This window comes from Balaenoptera musculus, chromosome 12, assembly GCF_009873245.2.
Source record: "Balaenoptera musculus isolate JJ_BM4_2016_0621 chromosome 12, mBalMus1.pri.v3, whole genome shotgun sequence".
NCBI classification, from domain to species: Eukaryota; Metazoa; Chordata; class Mammalia; order Artiodactyla; family Balaenopteridae; genus Balaenoptera; species Balaenoptera musculus.
This window is the reverse complement of record NC_045796.1, coordinates 67,620,808-67,638,924: the sequence shown is the minus strand read 5'-3', so window position 1 is coordinate 67,638,924 and position 18,117 is coordinate 67,620,808. Positions and strand designations below refer to the sequence as shown.

At 36.7% G+C, this 18,117-nt stretch overlaps 1 protein-coding gene across 6 annotated transcripts in view; it reads right to left on the bottom strand.

Annotated features, from left to right (window-relative positions):
• The window catches only part of MAP3K7 (mitogen-activated protein kinase kinase kinase 7), a 64,974-nt gene that overhangs the window by 27,111 nt on the left and 19,746 nt on the right, over positions 1-18,117 (bottom strand). For 5 of the 6 annotated variants that reach the window (XR_005022150.1, XR_005022152.1, XR_005022149.1 and 2 more), the window contains exons 6-12: positions 13,375-13,499; positions 10,927-11,055; positions 8,559-8,689; positions 6,894-6,975; positions 4,054-4,184; positions 3,270-3,399; positions 598-678 (exon numbers count right to left, since the gene is read on the bottom strand). Coding sequence is in view for 2 of the 6 variants with exons in the window: in XM_036871303.1 (XP_036727198.1) it covers positions 598-678; positions 3,270-3,399; positions 4,054-4,184; positions 6,894-6,975; positions 8,559-8,689; positions 10,927-11,055; positions 13,375-13,499 (809 nt within the window). In the remaining 4 variants the exon portion in view is untranslated. The remainder of the gene's footprint in view (positions 1-597; positions 679-3,269; positions 3,400-4,053; positions 4,185-6,893; positions 6,976-8,558; positions 8,690-10,926; positions 11,056-13,374; positions 13,500-18,117) is intronic. The other variant, XM_036871304.1, reaches the window with a different exon arrangement.

The following is an 18,117-nucleotide window of genomic DNA, read 5'->3' as shown; positions in this document are numbered from 1 at the left end:
TCCTGATAATACACAGGAATCAGAACTGACCATAATTCTTTGGCAGGATACCAAACAAAACAGCAAATCTCATTTAGTTTTACTTCATTTCTGTTTTCTAGGTTAAGGCAAAACGGTATTTAGCAACTCTTTTCTCAACTTCATATTTCACTTGCTCCCAACAGAAAGAGGCTGGGATAGAATGCCTAGAGGGAGCCCCAAAGTAGTAACGAAGGAAGGAAAGGAGCGAAGGACAACAAATATTTTTAAAGGATTGTTTCCTCTTTCTGCTGGGTGCAAAAAAGGTCTGGGTTCAGCTCTTCCGCTCACTTAAAAGATGAGAGGAACTTGGTGGAATTCTGGACTGGTATTCTCCCTTCCGTGAAAACGTTCACTTTACCTTCTATTTTATCCTCAGTTTTGGAGATGTGAGGTTTCCTGCCAAGCCCACTTCAGTGTAGATAAACGTATACAGTTTTTAATCTGTCTCCCTAATGACTGCATGCAAGGTATCTATTTTCACGTTCTATCAAATTGGAGCAAGAAGCATTTTTTAAGTACCAGGGATCATTATTCCAGTTCCACAGCTATTAGACCGACTCAGGTGGTCTATGATACCTGATATGACGATCTCAGGGACATCCAGAATGTTGCCAAATGAAGCAGTTTTACGGTGGCCCCGTTTAGGCTTGGAAAAGGCTGCAAAAACACATATATACAGTATACATGCAAACAACTACAAATAGTAATAGAAAACGATGAACAAAAACAGAATACTTTTCAAATAATTGTGTTAATAACACTTCATGCAGAATGGCATGCAGAACTATCTAACTTTTCATCCATGCTTAGAAAAGGCGTGATTAAGGAGCAAACAACTACCAATACAAGATGTTTCACATACTGGCTTTAATTAGCAGGAAAAAAAAATAGGGCCGAGACAAACAAAGCTGCAGGGTAATGAGAAAGCTAGATTTCAAACATGTTCATAGAAATAATCTACCTAAGTAAAACCACTGAAGTGCAATGGGGGGGTCTAGGATGAAAGTGGGAAGGAAAAGAGGAGTTAAAAAGAAATAAGCTGTCATATTTGTTTTAAATGAACAAACACAGGAATGTATGTCCAATTAGGTGTTTCTTGAAGTGTGCTATAAAGTAAAATTCAGTGATTAAATGATAATTACTGAATCAAAGTATGAAATGTTTATGCTCTTATAATCATAAATATTTGAACATACTTCTGGTAAACTGAATATTTCTTGTAGTTTCCCAAGTTTAGGGTATATTCCTGCTAAACTTGAAAAGTACTGAAAGGCTGGAAAATATGAACCTTTCAAAGTAAGACAGTTCACCAACGGATGTTCAACCATCTGTTTTACATTTAGGCAGAGAAAGGATAGGGTAATTCAAATGTGTGTGGTTATCTTTAATCTAGTGAAATACCACTTCTGTAAAGAATACTTATAAACCAGTACCTGACTAAAAAATTGACACGAGAAGATATAAAATTACTGTTATTACATTACAGAGCATTTCCTGTTTTAGGGTAGCAACCACTATTTGGCAGGTCTAGCTTGAATGATATTCCTGAAATGAAAAAGGCTGCCAAAGTGTAAGCATGTGTTCCTGTGTACACTGTTCATTGGACACTACGCTGCGACACCCCGACTCCACACAGAAACGCTTGACTCACGGAGGCCAGGAAAGCTCGACAGTGGCTGGTGACCTCCATTCAACTTGATCGTTTCTAAAGACCCATCTGTGTGGCAGAGACTCCTGGTCACCAGCTCAACAGAACCCCAACTTTACTCAGGACAGCAATGCTCCTAGATAAAAGATTGCAGATCCTTCCTTCCCATGGAGCCACAGGGCTCTTCCTTCCCGTCTGACCCTATCACTATGGCCAATGACATCTATGTGGGAGTTGTTAGGAGGGACTTCTGGGAAAGCTCCTTAAAAAAGCCTGGGCATGTGCCCTGCCCCTAATTCTTGCTTCCTGATGCCAGGACTGTGGATGCGATGATTGGAACTGTAATAGCCATTATGGAGTACAAAGTAACCTTCAGGATGAAAGCCACACAACAGGGATTACGACACAGAGAGACAGAAGAAACCCAGTTACCTAATGATCATGGAGCCTACCTCCAGATTTGTTTGTGTGTGAAAAATAAAGCTTATATGTTAGACACTGTTATTTTGGATATTATGTAATATCTAACTGATTCTAATGCTAACTGATAAAATAAGTGATTAGTTGAAGACAAGTATAGTTAGGATGGTCCTCTGGACAACTTCTTTCTGAAAAGAGCTTCACACAAAATGAAAATATTCTATTTAGAAAAAAACCATAAAGACCTAAAAAAAAGAGAACAAAAACAAAAAACCAACCAAACAAAACCCAAAAACCTGGTTAGCTAAGTTAAAAAAAAAATAGGCTAATACACTTGGAAATATACTTGTATACACATATGTAGTTAAAAGACTAGAGGTAAATACACAAAAATGTTGTGTTTATCTCTGAGTGGGACAATTACGGAAGACTGGTATTTTTATTTGTTTATATTTCCACATTTTCCACAATAGAAATGTATTTGTAATCAGTTCCTCTCCACCCCTGGGGGAATCAGAAAGAAAACAATTTAACCCAGCATTACTAAATGAACCTGGTTAGAAAAGGTTAGAAATTTACTCAGGTAACAAAACATGTAATTATTTTTGTGCTGACCAGTCTTTCTGACAAAATGGAATATAAATGCTAGCTTTTTCAAGATCAAATAAAATTACCGTGATCTTTTATTTTACAATTAAAAGAATCAATCATAAACTTAGCTACTTTTTGCCACTGAAAGTAGGAGCAGCAGCAGATAGTAAGGCCAAATTATATTTGGATCTGGAGTACATTTTCCTGCTAATTTCGAAGCAAAACATTTGCTATTACTTGAGTTCAGCACAAAATTCTAGTAGCATCACTCAATCCTCCAAAACATCCTGGTTTTGGCAAAATTTCAATTTCTCACTTAGATTTTCAGCTTGTGCTTGAGCTGAATTACATTTGATAAAATCTGTAATTAGGAAGGTATATTTTATAATCCAAATAATTTTACAAATCATGCTTTCCTTATTTGGAATTTGAGACACTTTTTGCTAGAAGCATAGGAAGTATATTGTAAACTAACTTCCTACTTTAAAAAAAATTTAGGACGCGCACAAATAAACCACTGACATTCCCACTACTGAAGCAATTGAAACTACCATTTTCACTCCTCTTTAGACTTTTATTTTCATTTTACCTGTGGTTGCAGCAATTCTGGCTTCTATTTCAGACATGTCAGCACTCATCCTCTTGCCTTCAGAGGTTGGGGGCAAGCTCTCCACACTGCTCCCACGAGAAGCTCCCAAGCTCAAACGTCCAGATTCGCTCTGTTAAAAATACAGGTCAATTTGAATTACTAAAGCTCTTTATATTTAAAAATCCTGGACAGCCTAGAAGGAGGAATATACCAACTGGGATTCTTAGGGGTTCTGTTCTGAAAGAAATAGAAAGTTTTCAGGGAGAGGGAGCTGTAAGGCTGAGGGAGAACAAGCTGCAGATACTGGCCTTTAGGATAGGCTGGTCACTAGAGCTGGGAGTTAAATGCCCCAAATATTGGTTAACCTAAATGCATCGGACAAGATGAATAAAATCACTCCTTAAAATGTTTTAAAACCAATAATAGCAAAAATATAATAAATCTGGATAATATGAAATGAGAGATCTAAAACAATTCCTGTAACTGGGAAAGGAATATGCATTTTACATTTGTAACCATCAACCGTTCAAGTTAGGGATCACTGTAAAGCGAGAGTTGCACAAGTGGCAAAGGCAGCAATCATCAGAAGGGGAAATGATTTGACTGGTAGTGAATTCTAGAAGAAAATCATTACACATCTCTACTCTTAAGCTTGCCTGTCTGTTTCAGGAACAAGATTCAGGACTTGTATAGTGGAAGATGACAAACAATTAACTTGTTAGTATAATGCTCATGACTACTGGTTAGGTTACCAAAAGATTTTACTTTTAGTAACAAAACAAACCTGTTGTTTTGCCTGGTTTTTCAACAATTTTGATTCTAAGCGTTTAATAGTATCATTTGTGGCAGGAACTTGCTCCATATTAGTGTCGCTTTTATTACTGGTATTTGTAGAAGTGATGTCCATGAATGAGCCTAGGAAAGCAGAAACATTTATGACTACAGGTTGGGAATAATATAGATGCTTCATTCAATAAGATGCAACTTAAATTCTTTTCTAAACTAGCAAGACATAAATAGAAATAAAATTGAAGACTTTTCAACCTAATGAAGATACCCAAACAAACCCATTTTAAATGAAATTTAAGGATAGCACAAAAAGGGAACCAAAACGCCTAGTCTTCAAATAGTCAAGGATGACTTTAAGGTTTTTAGCCTGAGCTAGTAGAATGGAGTGGCTATTAATCAAGATGAGGAAGACCACGGGAGGAATGACTTTGAAGTGAGCACAGTTAGGAAATGGTAATTTTGAGTTCCTAGTAGATATCAAGCAAGTAGTTGGATATATGAGTGTGGAGTTCAGGTCTGGGAAGGAGCAAAACTTTGGCAAATACATGGTATACAAAGCCATGACACTGGATGAGATTACCAAGGAAATGAATTTAGATAGATAAGCAAAGAGCCAAATAACTGAGCCCTGAGCACTCTCATGTTTATAGGTTGGGAAGATGAGGAATAAACAGCATAGGAAACCATGAGAACAAGTGACCAGAGATGTAAGATGAAACCCAGGCTGGTATGGTATCCTAGAGATCAACTCAAAGTGCTGAAAGAAGTAGAGAGTAATGAACTGTGTCAACGGTTGCTGAGAATCAAAAAAGATGAGAACTGAAAAATCATTCATTTAGATTTTAGTAATGTGAAAATAACTGGTGACCTTGACAAGAGCAATTCTGGAGTAGTAGTATAATAAAAGACTGAATGGAGTGGGCACAAGAGAGAATGGAAAGAGAGAAGCTAGAGTAATACAAATACAGACTACAGCAGTCCCCCCTTATCCTGGGGGGATACATTCCAAGATCCCCAGTTGATGCCTGCAACCCTGGATAGTACCGAACCCTCATATACTGTGTTTTCTCTTATACATATATATCTATGATAAAGTTTAATTTATAAATTAGGCACAGTAAGAGATTAACAACAGTAGCTAACAATAAAATAGAACAATTATAATATACCATAATAAAAGTTACACGAATGTGGTCTCTCAAATTGTACTACCTTATTGTACAAATTTAATACCTTTTCCATCTAACGAAGCACTTATCCTGCACCGTGGCTGTAACTTTTGCAGTTTGAGGTATAACAGCAAAACCAGCACAAATTTCTTTTTCCTTTGTCACAATTTCACAGATAGAAGTTCTTACTGCAGATCTTGGCAAACTCAGCATATGATTTTCTTTTTCTTTCCTTATTAAAGTTGAGAATTTTCACCTTTTCATTTAGAGGAGGCACTTTATGGCTTCTCTTTGGCATATCAGAATTGCCAGCATCATTACTCTTGTGCTTTGGGGCCATTATTAAATAAAATAAGGGTCCCTTGAACACAAGCATTGTGATACCTCAACAGTTGATCTGACAACCAAGAGGGCAGGATACACTGAACAAAGGGATGATTCACGTCCCAGGAGGGATGGAGTGAGATTTCATCATGCTACTCAAGATGTCTGCAACTTAAAACTTATGAATTATTTAGTTCTGGAATTTTCCATTTAATATTTCTGGACCACAGTTGACCAGGGGTAACTGAAATCACAGAAAGTGAAACCGTGGACAAGAGGGGACTACTGTATATATGCTCTGGGAATGATCCCAGTAGAAAGGCTAAAACTGATGATGCAAGAGACAGGGAAGAATTGCTAGGAAGAGCAGATGGGATCTGCTGCACAAAGGAGACAGGCTTGCCTTTGGCTAGGAGCACGGATAGTTCAGCCACAGGAACAGAAGAGAGTGCAGAGTAGAGGGACAGATACAGGCAGCGGGGAGAGTGGGCTGGGGGAGCTTTTTTTAAAAAACATTTATTTATTTATTTGGCTGTGTCAGGTCTTAGTTGTGGCATGTGGGATCTTTTGTTGCTGCGCTCGGGCTTATCTCTAGTTGTGGCATACAGGCTCAGTACCTGCGGCACGTGGGCTCTCTAGGTGTGGCGCTTGGGCTCTGGAGCGCGCAGGCTTAGTTGCCCCACGGCATGTGGGATCTTAGTTCCCCGACCAGGGAACAAACCCGCATCCCCTGCATTAGAAGGTGGATTCTTAACCACCGGACCACCAGGGAAGTCCCTCTACTATCTTTTTTGATGACCACAAACTATGGAGCTGAGGAACTCCTGAACTAAAACACAGCTTTTTAAATAAGAGTCGCTGTAGATTGTTCTACAAAGACCAAAAAGTAGGGTGTTCACGATAAAGGAAATACGCTGTTTTATATATATAGGTATGTATGTATGTATGGGTGTATGTGTGTGTATATATACATATGACATATATATATTTATATATATGATATATATATTTACAATATATATATATTTACAATAATTTCTGATACTATTTGATCTAGCAGTATCTAAGAACTATTTTTCAAATAAAGAATGACATTCACAGCAATATAATATCCAATCTTCTTATATATAACTGTGTAAGAATTTCAAGACTTGGAAACAGGTCTTCAGCAACTCTTTAATCTGGGTACCTGCATGAACAATGGTGCACCTGGAAATTCAAATTGCAGTCAATCTGCAATTAAAATGCAAGTGAGGACATCATTCATTGCTTCTTGATTATAATTTCATGGGAATAGAGACACAAAAATTTAGGTTATTACTGTTCTACTCTATCCATTTACCTGTACTGGTGGCAGAGTTGCTCTGTCCTTCATCTGAATACTGACATGGGTATTGTAATGGCTCATCTGCTCCTGGAAAGTACTATATATATAAAAAGTAAACAACAATTTAAACTTTCTTTAATACAAATTAAATCTTGTGAAAACTAACTTGAAAGGTACATTTGAATTACTTCCTTTTCGAGATTTGAATGTAGCAAAAATTGCTGCTTTATTTTCACTAAGGGATACATTGAATTTGTAAATACCTAAGGTTTTGATTTTACAAAGACAACAATGTGCTACTCTTCTGAATTTCAACTATTATCAATGCCATGTATCTACCTACATATCTATTTACACAGTCTAGATAGTCTTAAGAAAACTGCCAATATTCCTCCAGAGGAACATATGAAATACAGTAGTATCATTCCTCATAATTATATGAAACATATTTATGTTCTCACAGCAGTGATGTAAACCTCCAAATTGTTGAAATGACTTAGTCTGACAACTGAAACGGTATGCCATAATTTGTTAGAACCAATATTTTAAATATCAAGGACAGATTATGAATGTCCCTCTATGAACTAGAGATAAAATACTGGATATATCTGTCGGATGAAAATTAGAATTTAGGGAAAAAAAGGAAGGTTTTCTTCTCAAATTACACAAAGCACATAAAAGCACAGTTAAAACGTGAACAATTTATGTAACCCGAAGTTTTAAGGTATCTGAGCTGTCTTCTTATGAACGTATCTTCAGGTCCTAGGATTCTATATATAGCTAGTATCCAAATATGCAGTTAAGCTTTAATCAGATTAGTTCAAGCTGGTTTGCCTAAGTTATTTTCAATAGAATGAAAAAACTAAATTTCTGGCCATTTAGAAAATTAATCGATATTTAAAGAGATTGAAAGATTCTTCTACTTAGCAAATTGTTCTGAAATTAGGCACTTTCATAAGTACATAAACTTTTTAAAGTCAAGGTACCACTTGATAGATTTGTTAGTGCACCAAAAACCAGAGGCCTAAAATTATTCAAATAATTCTAAAAGTGTTTGATTTATAGATTAGGAAATTCTAATAATCATTTAAAACGATCCTTCTAAATTCCAAAATTCTACAGAGCCTAGAAGAAAGTTTAATTTTTTAATGGCAAATGAAACGCTGAAAATATGCAATGAAAAACCAAAAGGTAAAAATCACTTAGATAAATGTGTCTGGGAATGCAACCAACCTCTCTATTGCACTACATAAATGACTGCTTGATAAAGATCTCTACTAAAGAAAATTTAAAACTTAGCAAGTATTAGAGTCATAAAATAGCTAAGTCCTGTAAAGGCTTTAGAGATCACCTAATTCAACTTCTCTCACATTACAGATAAGGCAACAGGCCCAGAAACAAACACATCTGTCCACTAAGTTAAGCAGAAGGAAAAAGCACGTCCAGAAACCTAGTCTTGCCATCTTTCAAATATAAAGAACTAGTTCTTTTTTTTTTTTCTTCAAAATAACGTTTCCTCCTCTGATTATATGAGTAACGAACACCCATTCTAACGTGGAAAATACAGATAAGTATAAAGCAAAAAAAGAACGATACTGTCCCTTTACTTTAAAACCCCCTTATAAGTCAGTATATATAAAATTCCCTTAAACCCAAAGCCCCTCAAAAGAAGGATTATACCCGCATCAAGTGAGTCATTATTTTCACAATTTCCTCCATTGAAGGGCGCTGAGAAGGATCTTTAGACCAACAACGAGTCATCAGGCTCTCAATGGGCTTAGGTAAATTTTTGATCAGCGGTGGTCGAGTACCTACAATTGAACATTAGAGGAGGGGAGAAAAGAATGTATTTACTCAAAGAATGGTGTAAGTTTTTTTAAAATATGTATTTCTGAAGTGTTATTTATTTTACAGATCTTGTAATTTAAGAATTTTTTAGGAGGACTAAAAGTACCTTTTTTTTGTCCTTTGGATTAACATTATATTTTCATAAAGTAGAAGCTACACCTTTTGAGAAGCCAAATTAAAATTTTTATATACATTATGACTGAGAGTTAATAATATTTCATTTGCTATAAACACTCTTTTAACAAATAATAATGGCTTAATGTGTATTTTATTAAGAATAAAATGGTGGCTTGAGGTAATCTTATTTGAACTATATTTTCAGATTTATCGTAACAACTTCAAATGTGTTTGAAAAATCATCTTCCATATGTCAAAAGTCATCAACTATGGTGTTATACTCACTGACCTCCAAATGGCTCTTTTGTCGGAGACAGGTCTTAGGGTTGCTGTGAATCAATCATTTCACAAGCTGAAAACTGCCAATTTTTGTGTAATTAACAAGACTGTAATATCATTAGTAAGGTCCCTAACTTAACGAAGGACTCAAGTATAATGAAATCTTCGTAAATTTATCAATTAATAAGTTAGTTCTTTTATTCCTTACTTCATGGACATTCAATTATTTACTGACAATTGACAGAAAAGAAAACAAACTGTCCTGGTCAATGCTCTAGCATTCTCTACAATGACAAGAAAGGTAGTACAATGAAAGGTAGTATAGGAAACTGGTAAACACACTTGAGATTACTCAGATGACTGCTTGACATGTCTAAGAATGATCAAAATAGTGAGGCAGATATTTATTTCTATCACATGTGGAACAGTGTGTTAAAAATGCCATTAATCAGAATAATTATAATCAAGTGATAGAAATTAAACAACAGAGAGTGATGTTAAAAGTTAGAAGAAGGTTAAGCGATTTCCCTTCATGAAAAGTTTATTTTCCAAAAGCAACTGGGAAGTAACTTGATTAATGAGGATGCATTCTAATACCATGAGCGGTCAGAAACATTGTAACTACAGGTATAAAAGGAATAGGAGGGATGAAAGACATTGTGTCCATAAATCAATATAACTTAAAAATATGGGCATTTAGCCAGAAAGATCCGGATTTAAATCCCAGCAACACCACTTACTAATCTTGTGACCTCGGGCAAGTTACTTAACTGCTCTAGGTATCAGTTTCCTAATGTGTAAAATTGTAAAGTGAGGCAATAACAGTACTCGCCTCATAAGAATGAATGAGAAGATAAAAAGAAAGACTATGTGAAGCACTTTGTGTTTTGCCTTTATGAATAGCTTAAGTAACAACCCTTATTACAGTAAGTCCTCTACATATGAACCTTCAAGTTGCGAACTTTCAAAGATATGAACATGCGTTCCATCAACGTCAGGCATGAGTGAAATTGCAGCTTGCCCTCCGTCGCCTATTGCTGACGATCCTTCAGCTCTACCATCTCCCACCTCCTCTCCCTCCTCCAGTCAGTAACTCTTCTTGCCTGTTCACTTGATGCCAGCCTCCGTATGCCAGCTGTTGTACTGTACTACTGTACTTTTCAAGATACCGTACCATAAGGTTTAAAATGTTTTCTTTACTTTTTGTGTTTTTTATGTATTATTTGTGTGAAAAGTATTATAAACCTATTATAGTACAGTACTACATAGCCGACTGTGTTAGTTGGGTACCTAGGCTAACTTTGTTGGACTTATGAACAAATTGGACTTAAGAACGCACTCTCAGAATGTAACTCGTTCGTATGTAGGGGACTTACTGTATTATGCTTTGTTTTCTTTCCTCAATGAGACACTTGCTTCCTAAGGAGAAAAAGGCAATAGCTCCCTAATTATCTCAACCATGTGAGAGATTTTCTTAATTTAATCTTTAAATTTTATTTTTTCCAACAGAGTCCAGTCCAGTGCTTCTCTGTCTCCTCTAGAGAGCCAACCGAGGTAGTTGGCTCTGGCTGTCTACTGATGGCCTTTCCCTAATGAGCACAGCCAGCAGACCTTCTCAGCTTTGTGCAAAGCCAGGACTGCTCCCAGCCCTTGCCCGTTTTTAGAGTAGGGGGGAGGGCTGGAGACTGGTAATAAGAAATTGTATATTTTAATATTAGGGATAAATGGTCTTCTTTGGGGGAGAAACAATTTCCAAATAGGAATAAAATATATAAAATATATTGAAGAAAAAATTTTCACAAACCATTATGAACAGCCCACATGATACGGAAAGCTGGGCCACCAATTTCATCAAAGGGTTTCCGACGTGTTATCACTTCCCAGAGGATAATACCCCAGCTGAAAACATCACATTTTTCACTGTAATTGCTACCTAGAAAAAAAAAGGTAGTAAAATTTCAAGACTTTTTCCCACATGACTAACAGAAGCAACTGCTTTCATAAATTTTGAGAATGAGCATCATGTACAAAAACAAGAGAATGCCACATGTAGAGCTGAGAAATTACTCTTTCTGAAGACCTCAAGTCTTTGCAATAAATACATTTTTAAAATGAGTTAAGTATTAATAATGCACTAAAAAATCCACTTTAGAAGCTGGTCATTTTTTACCTTCTCATCAAGAAACACAGACCTTATCTTTTATTTATTTAGACTTATATTTTCTCTGGGACAAAGTATAAAACATTTGTACACTCCTTTCTATAATTTCTTGATCTTAAATGTTCTTCTCCCATTCTCTTGATGGATAATACTACTATCAAAGCAGAAAAAATTTCTAATCTAGTGTTAAGATTTTCTTTTCAAAATATCTGGTGAGATAAAATTATTAATTTGCAAACTTAAAAATAAGTTGTAAGCAGGAAAAACTATGAATACAAATTTACAGTAAACAGATTATGCAGCAAAATTTATATGATTACTAAGTTGGCTGGTGAATCAGCACAATTAAATAGCCAAACAAACAAACCCCCCAAACCCACGAACAACCCACTATAAGAGTGACCAATTATTACAGCAATAGCTATGCATGTACTTTACAAAGGCACTAGGCAGTGCACTGTAAGAGTTACAATGACTTTACAATCTGATTTGGGCTACAGGTGCTGACATCTTTCAGAAATGAAGAAATCTACATAGCCTAACAGTCTGAGCTTTGTTGCTCTAAACAATTAACAGCAACTTTTATTTCTGGGTTCTTTTGTATAAACAAATCTTTCGGCTCTCCATACTACAGTAATAACTGTGTTATTTTAACTCAAAGAAAGGCACATGAAATAAACAAATAATTTTAAAACAATGCCAATTATATGCATTCTGTATACAAACTTGAAAACAGGTGGCATTATTTAATTTTATATAATTTAACACTTGCTTGTCCACTAACTTTTTAACTGAATTTTGTGGCAAAATAGCTCCACTCAAGTGACCAGCTGCATAGCAAATTTTTTTCTCTTGGTAGCTAAAAACAAAGAACAAAAAATTTTAAATTCATCAAAAATAAAGAAGTCAAAATCAGAATCTGATTACTAAATGTTTCTGAATTTTATGTGCTTTCATACTTCCTAACGTATGAATCACACATCTTCAGTTCAACTTTTCTCACTTAAAAGATAAGCTGATGTTTTTGATGTTTTTATATAGAAACCTCATATGCAATTTATGGATTACTCTTTTAGAACTTCAGTAAGACACAGAGATGTAACACAAAGTAAGCATAAGCTTACCCTTTACTTAAGGTTCTTAGTATCTTTACTTGTGGTCCTTGCATTCTTTCTAAGGCATGCTCATTTACACTTTAAACTGCTAATTCTTAATCGCTAGGAAACCAACACAAAGCACAGTCGATCCTCATTATTCCCAGTATTGTTCTACAAAGTTGCTGTGAACCTTGAATTAGTGAACACTGAATCATCTGCTCCTAGGGGAATTACAGGGTTGGGCTCCTATACTGATCAGTTGACATTTTTGTCGCCTGATCAATACATAACCTTGTTTTATGTGTGTTTCTGTTTAAAACACCTCATTTAATATAAATTGTTGATTCATTAATATTGAACTCATGGCCAACAGCACTGTAATTCATGCCTGAATGAAGATTAGCTAGCACATGTATTTTCTCTGTAAGACACATCACAGCCTTCTGATACTTAGGAACACTAGAAAGCACTTCAGTATTACTCGTAGAGGCCATTTTAAACGGTGAAATCATCAACACAAAGCACAAAAAAAGGAAAAAAATGAGGCACTAAATACATCACAGAAGTGATAAAATAGGAGAACTGATACAACAGGGCAGAGCATTGCCTTGTTTGACCTCAGCTGGGAAGGTGTGTGTTGGGTGACTCTAAATTTTTCCCTGCTTTGTGCATGCCTGTGAATGACTATGAAAGAATTATGAGTACTGATTTTAGGATACAAGTAGGCAATTTTGCAGTTATGGAACCTGAGAATGAGGATCAACCGTACATATGCTTGAACTTCATAGAGGGTGCTAGACAACGTGAATCTTGCTGTGAGATTCAAGATCTAAGGCTATATTTATTTAATACCTCCTTAGACTTTAGTATATATCTTATAATTATATACTATGCAGAAATAAAACCATGGAAACAGGGCAAAGCCATAAACACACTGGATTTACATGGAGTAATAAGGCAGATTATCAGTCACATCACGCTTTTGCCATTTTACCTTCAAAAACTTCAGGTGCCATCCAAGCAGCACTCCCCTTATTATTGGTCATGTGTGTCTGAATGTCACAGGCTGTACCAAAATCACAGATTTTTAAAACTGTCCCCCCTGCAACCAGCAGCAAGCTGTTTTAAAAAATAAAAGGTTATAAGACCAATATTTGATTCTACAATAAAAGAAGAGACATTTGTGGAAACAGAAAAGGTTAAGCAAAATGTCACCATTCAACTTCCGTGAAATGTTACCCACTCACCTATAACAGCTTAATAATACAGAGGAATATCAGCAAAAATTGATCTTAACCTAGTTCTCTTAGGGAGACTGCTAGACCCAAATTTTGATGTCTCCATTTCTATCTCTGTAATTTTTCGTGACTATGCTTCTCTCTGGGCCAAAATAAAACATGGGGTTTAAAAAACATCTAGCAAGTGAACATTATGGTGTCCTGAAATGGGAGTGGATGGGTATCAATACTTTCATAAATTGTTCGCCCCCTATACTTAACCTTAACCAGTGTTTTTCAAGCTACAGGCAGAAACCTAGTCATAAAATTCTAGATCACAGATCTGGAAACCTACATCACAAAACCAATTCAGTAGACTATGACAGCATTTAAAAAATAAACTAGAAAATATCAAAGTGCATCACAACTACTAAGATTAAACATTGTTTCAGGAAAGTTCAGTTTCAGTTCTATATACATTAATATGTACACACGATAGATTGTGAAGTATTTCTTACTGTGGATGATGGTTCTGAAGTTTGCAAACCTGCTTTGCTCTTATTAACCTTGCAGTGAGCAGAAATGAGTCTTTAGCCTAACACAGCAAGACTGGTTAGCTGTTCACTGACCCTATTTCCTTTCTTCTCTGGGTACATTTCTTAGCCTTCTGAGCAATTACATATGGCTATATGACAATTCTAGTCAATAGAATGTGATGTACTTCACCTCCAAGCCCGGCCCATATGAACTCTCACATATATAAACTCCTTTTCCTTTCCCCATATGTCACTGAAGGCACAGGATTCTGAACTACAAGACAGAAGGAATCTGGAATCCTGACCCACCATGTGAATCAGGAACATTCACTTTGGACTTCACGAGCAAAAACCAAAAACTTTGTACTTTAAGCCATGAGACTTCAGGGCTTATATAACAGCGTCACTGTAACCAGTGTGAGAAATGGTACTGAAATGGGTGTTGCTATAACAAAAATCTAACATATTTGGTATTGGTTTAGCAGTAGGCAGCAAGAACACTGAAAGTGGAAGCTGGAAAGAGAGAAGATCCATGTAATGACGTGGCAAAACATTTGGTAAAATTTGTCTCCTGTGATGATTTGTGGCTTTAAAGGACTGGAAAAGCTGACTTCCTCGACTCCAAACAGCAGGAAATAAGATTCACAAAGGCCCATTAAGACAGCATTGCAGCAAAGAACAAATTAAGAGAAAAGTACTTCCCATCTCAGCTTCATGGCCTCAAGGTGCCTCCATTTAGTTGAGAAAAGGCACTGAGGCCAGGAATCAAATAAACCAGGCTCAAGATTTTGTCTAAGAAAGAACTGTGGTAGTATTAGTCACAGGCACATGGAACTGACTAGCACCTGGGGGATCAAAAGCCCACGTCTGAGGAAATTATACTGCCAACGGAAACACAGGCCTGGAATAAAGAAGCTTCTGACTGTCGTGCAATGCCCTCAGGACCCCAGATGTGCAGAAGGAGGAAGCAGGCTATGAAAGCTGGACAGCTTCTGAGGAGAGTATATGGCCCAACACCTACTCCTGACACTGCTACAGAGAATGGACAAGGAGAAGCCTACAAAAGGGTGAAGATAGGAGTCATAAGCAATGGAAAAAGGAATTCCTCTCCTAGGGCAGGATCAGAGTCTGATCAAAAGACAAACCTCTCACAACTCCAGGGCAGAGGGACCAGAAAATGCAGGACTTCATCGCTACAGACCAGTAGCTTCTGTATGTTTCTGTTGTTTCCTTTTCCCAATGGAGCCTTTTACTGATGGACCTCTCTTCTACCATTTTGTGTGTGTGTACGTGTGTTGGGAGGGGTTAGGTGGGGGGTGACAGATAACTTTTCTTTTTAATTCATTTGTTTCCAGACTGTGAGGAGCTACATCCAGACCTGTTGGAGAGGACTACACAGCATCCTGAGATCCTGGACCGTGAGCCAGGTGGTGACTGGAAGATGTTTAACTGGCAAAGGGCAGTAAGTGGTTCTACTTGTGTGGTAAGAGTAGTAGAGACCACAGGCGGATGTGGCTGGGACTGACCAGCTGCTCACCAAATCCATCCCTTCTTCCTCTGGAGCACAGAAGACATTTCCCAACCTCTCTTGCAGGTAGGTGTGGCTAAGATTGAGCTGTGGCCACTGCTATGTGGGTAGAAGGGACATGGGTCACTCCATGGGTCTGGCTCCACAAACCTCTCATACATCAGCTTCCTTCTCTTTACCTGCTGGCTGAATGCAGAGGTCCCCAAAGTCCTGGAGGATGGTAGAAGTACAAGATGGAGGGAGCCTAACTAGGCCCTTGAATGACCATATGGAAGGTCATCTGTCAAACAGGAATATGTTTTGGATTTCACCTGAGTCAGAAATAAATTTCTGCTGTGATAAGCCTCATGTTGGCTATAGCAGCTAGTGTTAAAACAACTACTATACTCAGCTATTAGATTCTCTTAGGGAACTGGTACTCATAGTCTTAGGTTTTTCATATCCCAATGCAACTTGGTACTCCTATAAGAACTGAAATATATAAAGATATCTGAAAGTGTAAAAAGAACCATGAACATAAAAGATAATTTTAATTATATTATTATTAAAAATTAATTATACATTTAAAAATATAAATTACTCTCTACATCATTACCTAAAAGGCTTATAGGCATGTGGGTTATTCTGCAAACCAGTAGAAACAATTCTTTATTTTGAATCCCTTCCAACCATCTTCTCTTAAATGCAAAAGAGGTACTACTGTTTTATATAGCCAACGTTTATTTTAATGTATGTTTACTGATTTTATTTCACTATTCCTTCTTGAATCTTATGCTCGCCTTAGGTAATCATTTTCTTTCTTCCCCAAACACCTTTAATGAAGGTCTACTTACGATGAATTCACTCAGGTTTTGTTTCACAATATCTTAAATGTAATTTAGGGCAGGTACACAATTCTGAGAGCTATTTTTTCTCAGCTCTGTGAAGTTACGATTCCAGTCCTCCAGCTTCCATTGCTGGTGTTGAAAAGTATACTTCAGTCTAACTGTCAGTCCTTTGCAGGTAATCTCTTTGCTGATTGAAAAATCTCCCCTCTGTTTTTGCTGTTCTGTAGCCTCATTATGGTGTGTCATAGGGGAGATTTCTTTTCATTTATCCTGCTTAGAATTCATATCTTTTATTTGGAAAATTCCTGGCTAACCCCTCTTGAATTAGTCTCTCCCCATCCTATTTTCTTTTATTGGAATTCTAATTCTATGCTGTTAGTCCTCCCTTTCCTTCTCCCCATGTTCCTTAACCTATCATTTTTTTCATTTATTTGTCTGTGGTGCATTCTGGGTAACTGCAGATATATCTTACAGCTCACTGAATCTCTTGTCACCTATTTCATATCTGCCATTTAAAAATTTTAATTATTTCTAAATGTTTTATTTAGTTCTTTTGGCCATGTTGATAGTTTTCACTCCTTGCACATTTTAATTCCTTCATTTCTGTAAATAATTTGAGCATATATATTTTATACTCCATATTTGATAATTCCAAATATCTGGAGTCTTACTATTTGAGGGCTTTATTCCATTTTGTGTTATTTATGCTGACTTTTACTCATGGTAACTTGCATCCTTATGGGTGTGGTAATTTTTACTGTGGCTTCATATTTGATTGATCTTAATCTGGAAAAACCCTAAAGACCTGAATTGAAAGTATATGACTTTAAAATAGAGTTTCAGTCACCCTGAATGCCCTGAGACACCACCAATCTCAAAGCACTTTTAACCTGTCCTGTTGGGATTTTTTTGATTGGGCAAGTAGAGCAAATTCAAACTCACAACAGCATGAGGGGAGACTCTCAGTTAAAAAAATAAAAGCTTGTCTAGTCAGAAAATGGATTTTTTTTTTCTAGTCAACTTTTCTTTTAGTTCTTCCGTCCAAGATACTGAACTTAGGCAGAGGTCTCAGTTCTGCTCCCTCACCTGGTACAGAACAAAGGGTCTGCAGCCCGTTACACAGAAGCCGTTAAAATTTGGGCCTCCACATTCTTGATACTGGCAGAGGCTCACAGGAGAGCCCTTGGCTTCCCACTCAGGGTTCAGTTCTCTCCATCTTCTGGCTTAATGATTCCCTTATTTTCTTGTAAGATCACCTATGCATGTAAAAGGATGTTTGTTGTAATATGTAGCATCTCTGGGTGCTTGCTGTAGGATGTTTTTTCAGTTTATCTGGTTTGCCATATTGCTGGAGTGTCAAAATTCTTATCATGTGAGTATAAGAGTCCAAGCTATCCCTGTGAGCACACACAGGATGTTACATTTTAAATGCATACATATCATGGCTTAAATTTCATGTGCTTCTCAAAATAAGGTATGAAATTTTGCCCATACATTAGTGTATGCTGGGATAAGTGGCAGGGAGCCAACAGAGTCCCAGGTTAAAGCCAGCACATCTCCTTGGACCAACATTTTTACTCAACTGTAAGTATCTTTAACATCCTAACAGTGACTTCAAAACAAATTGCA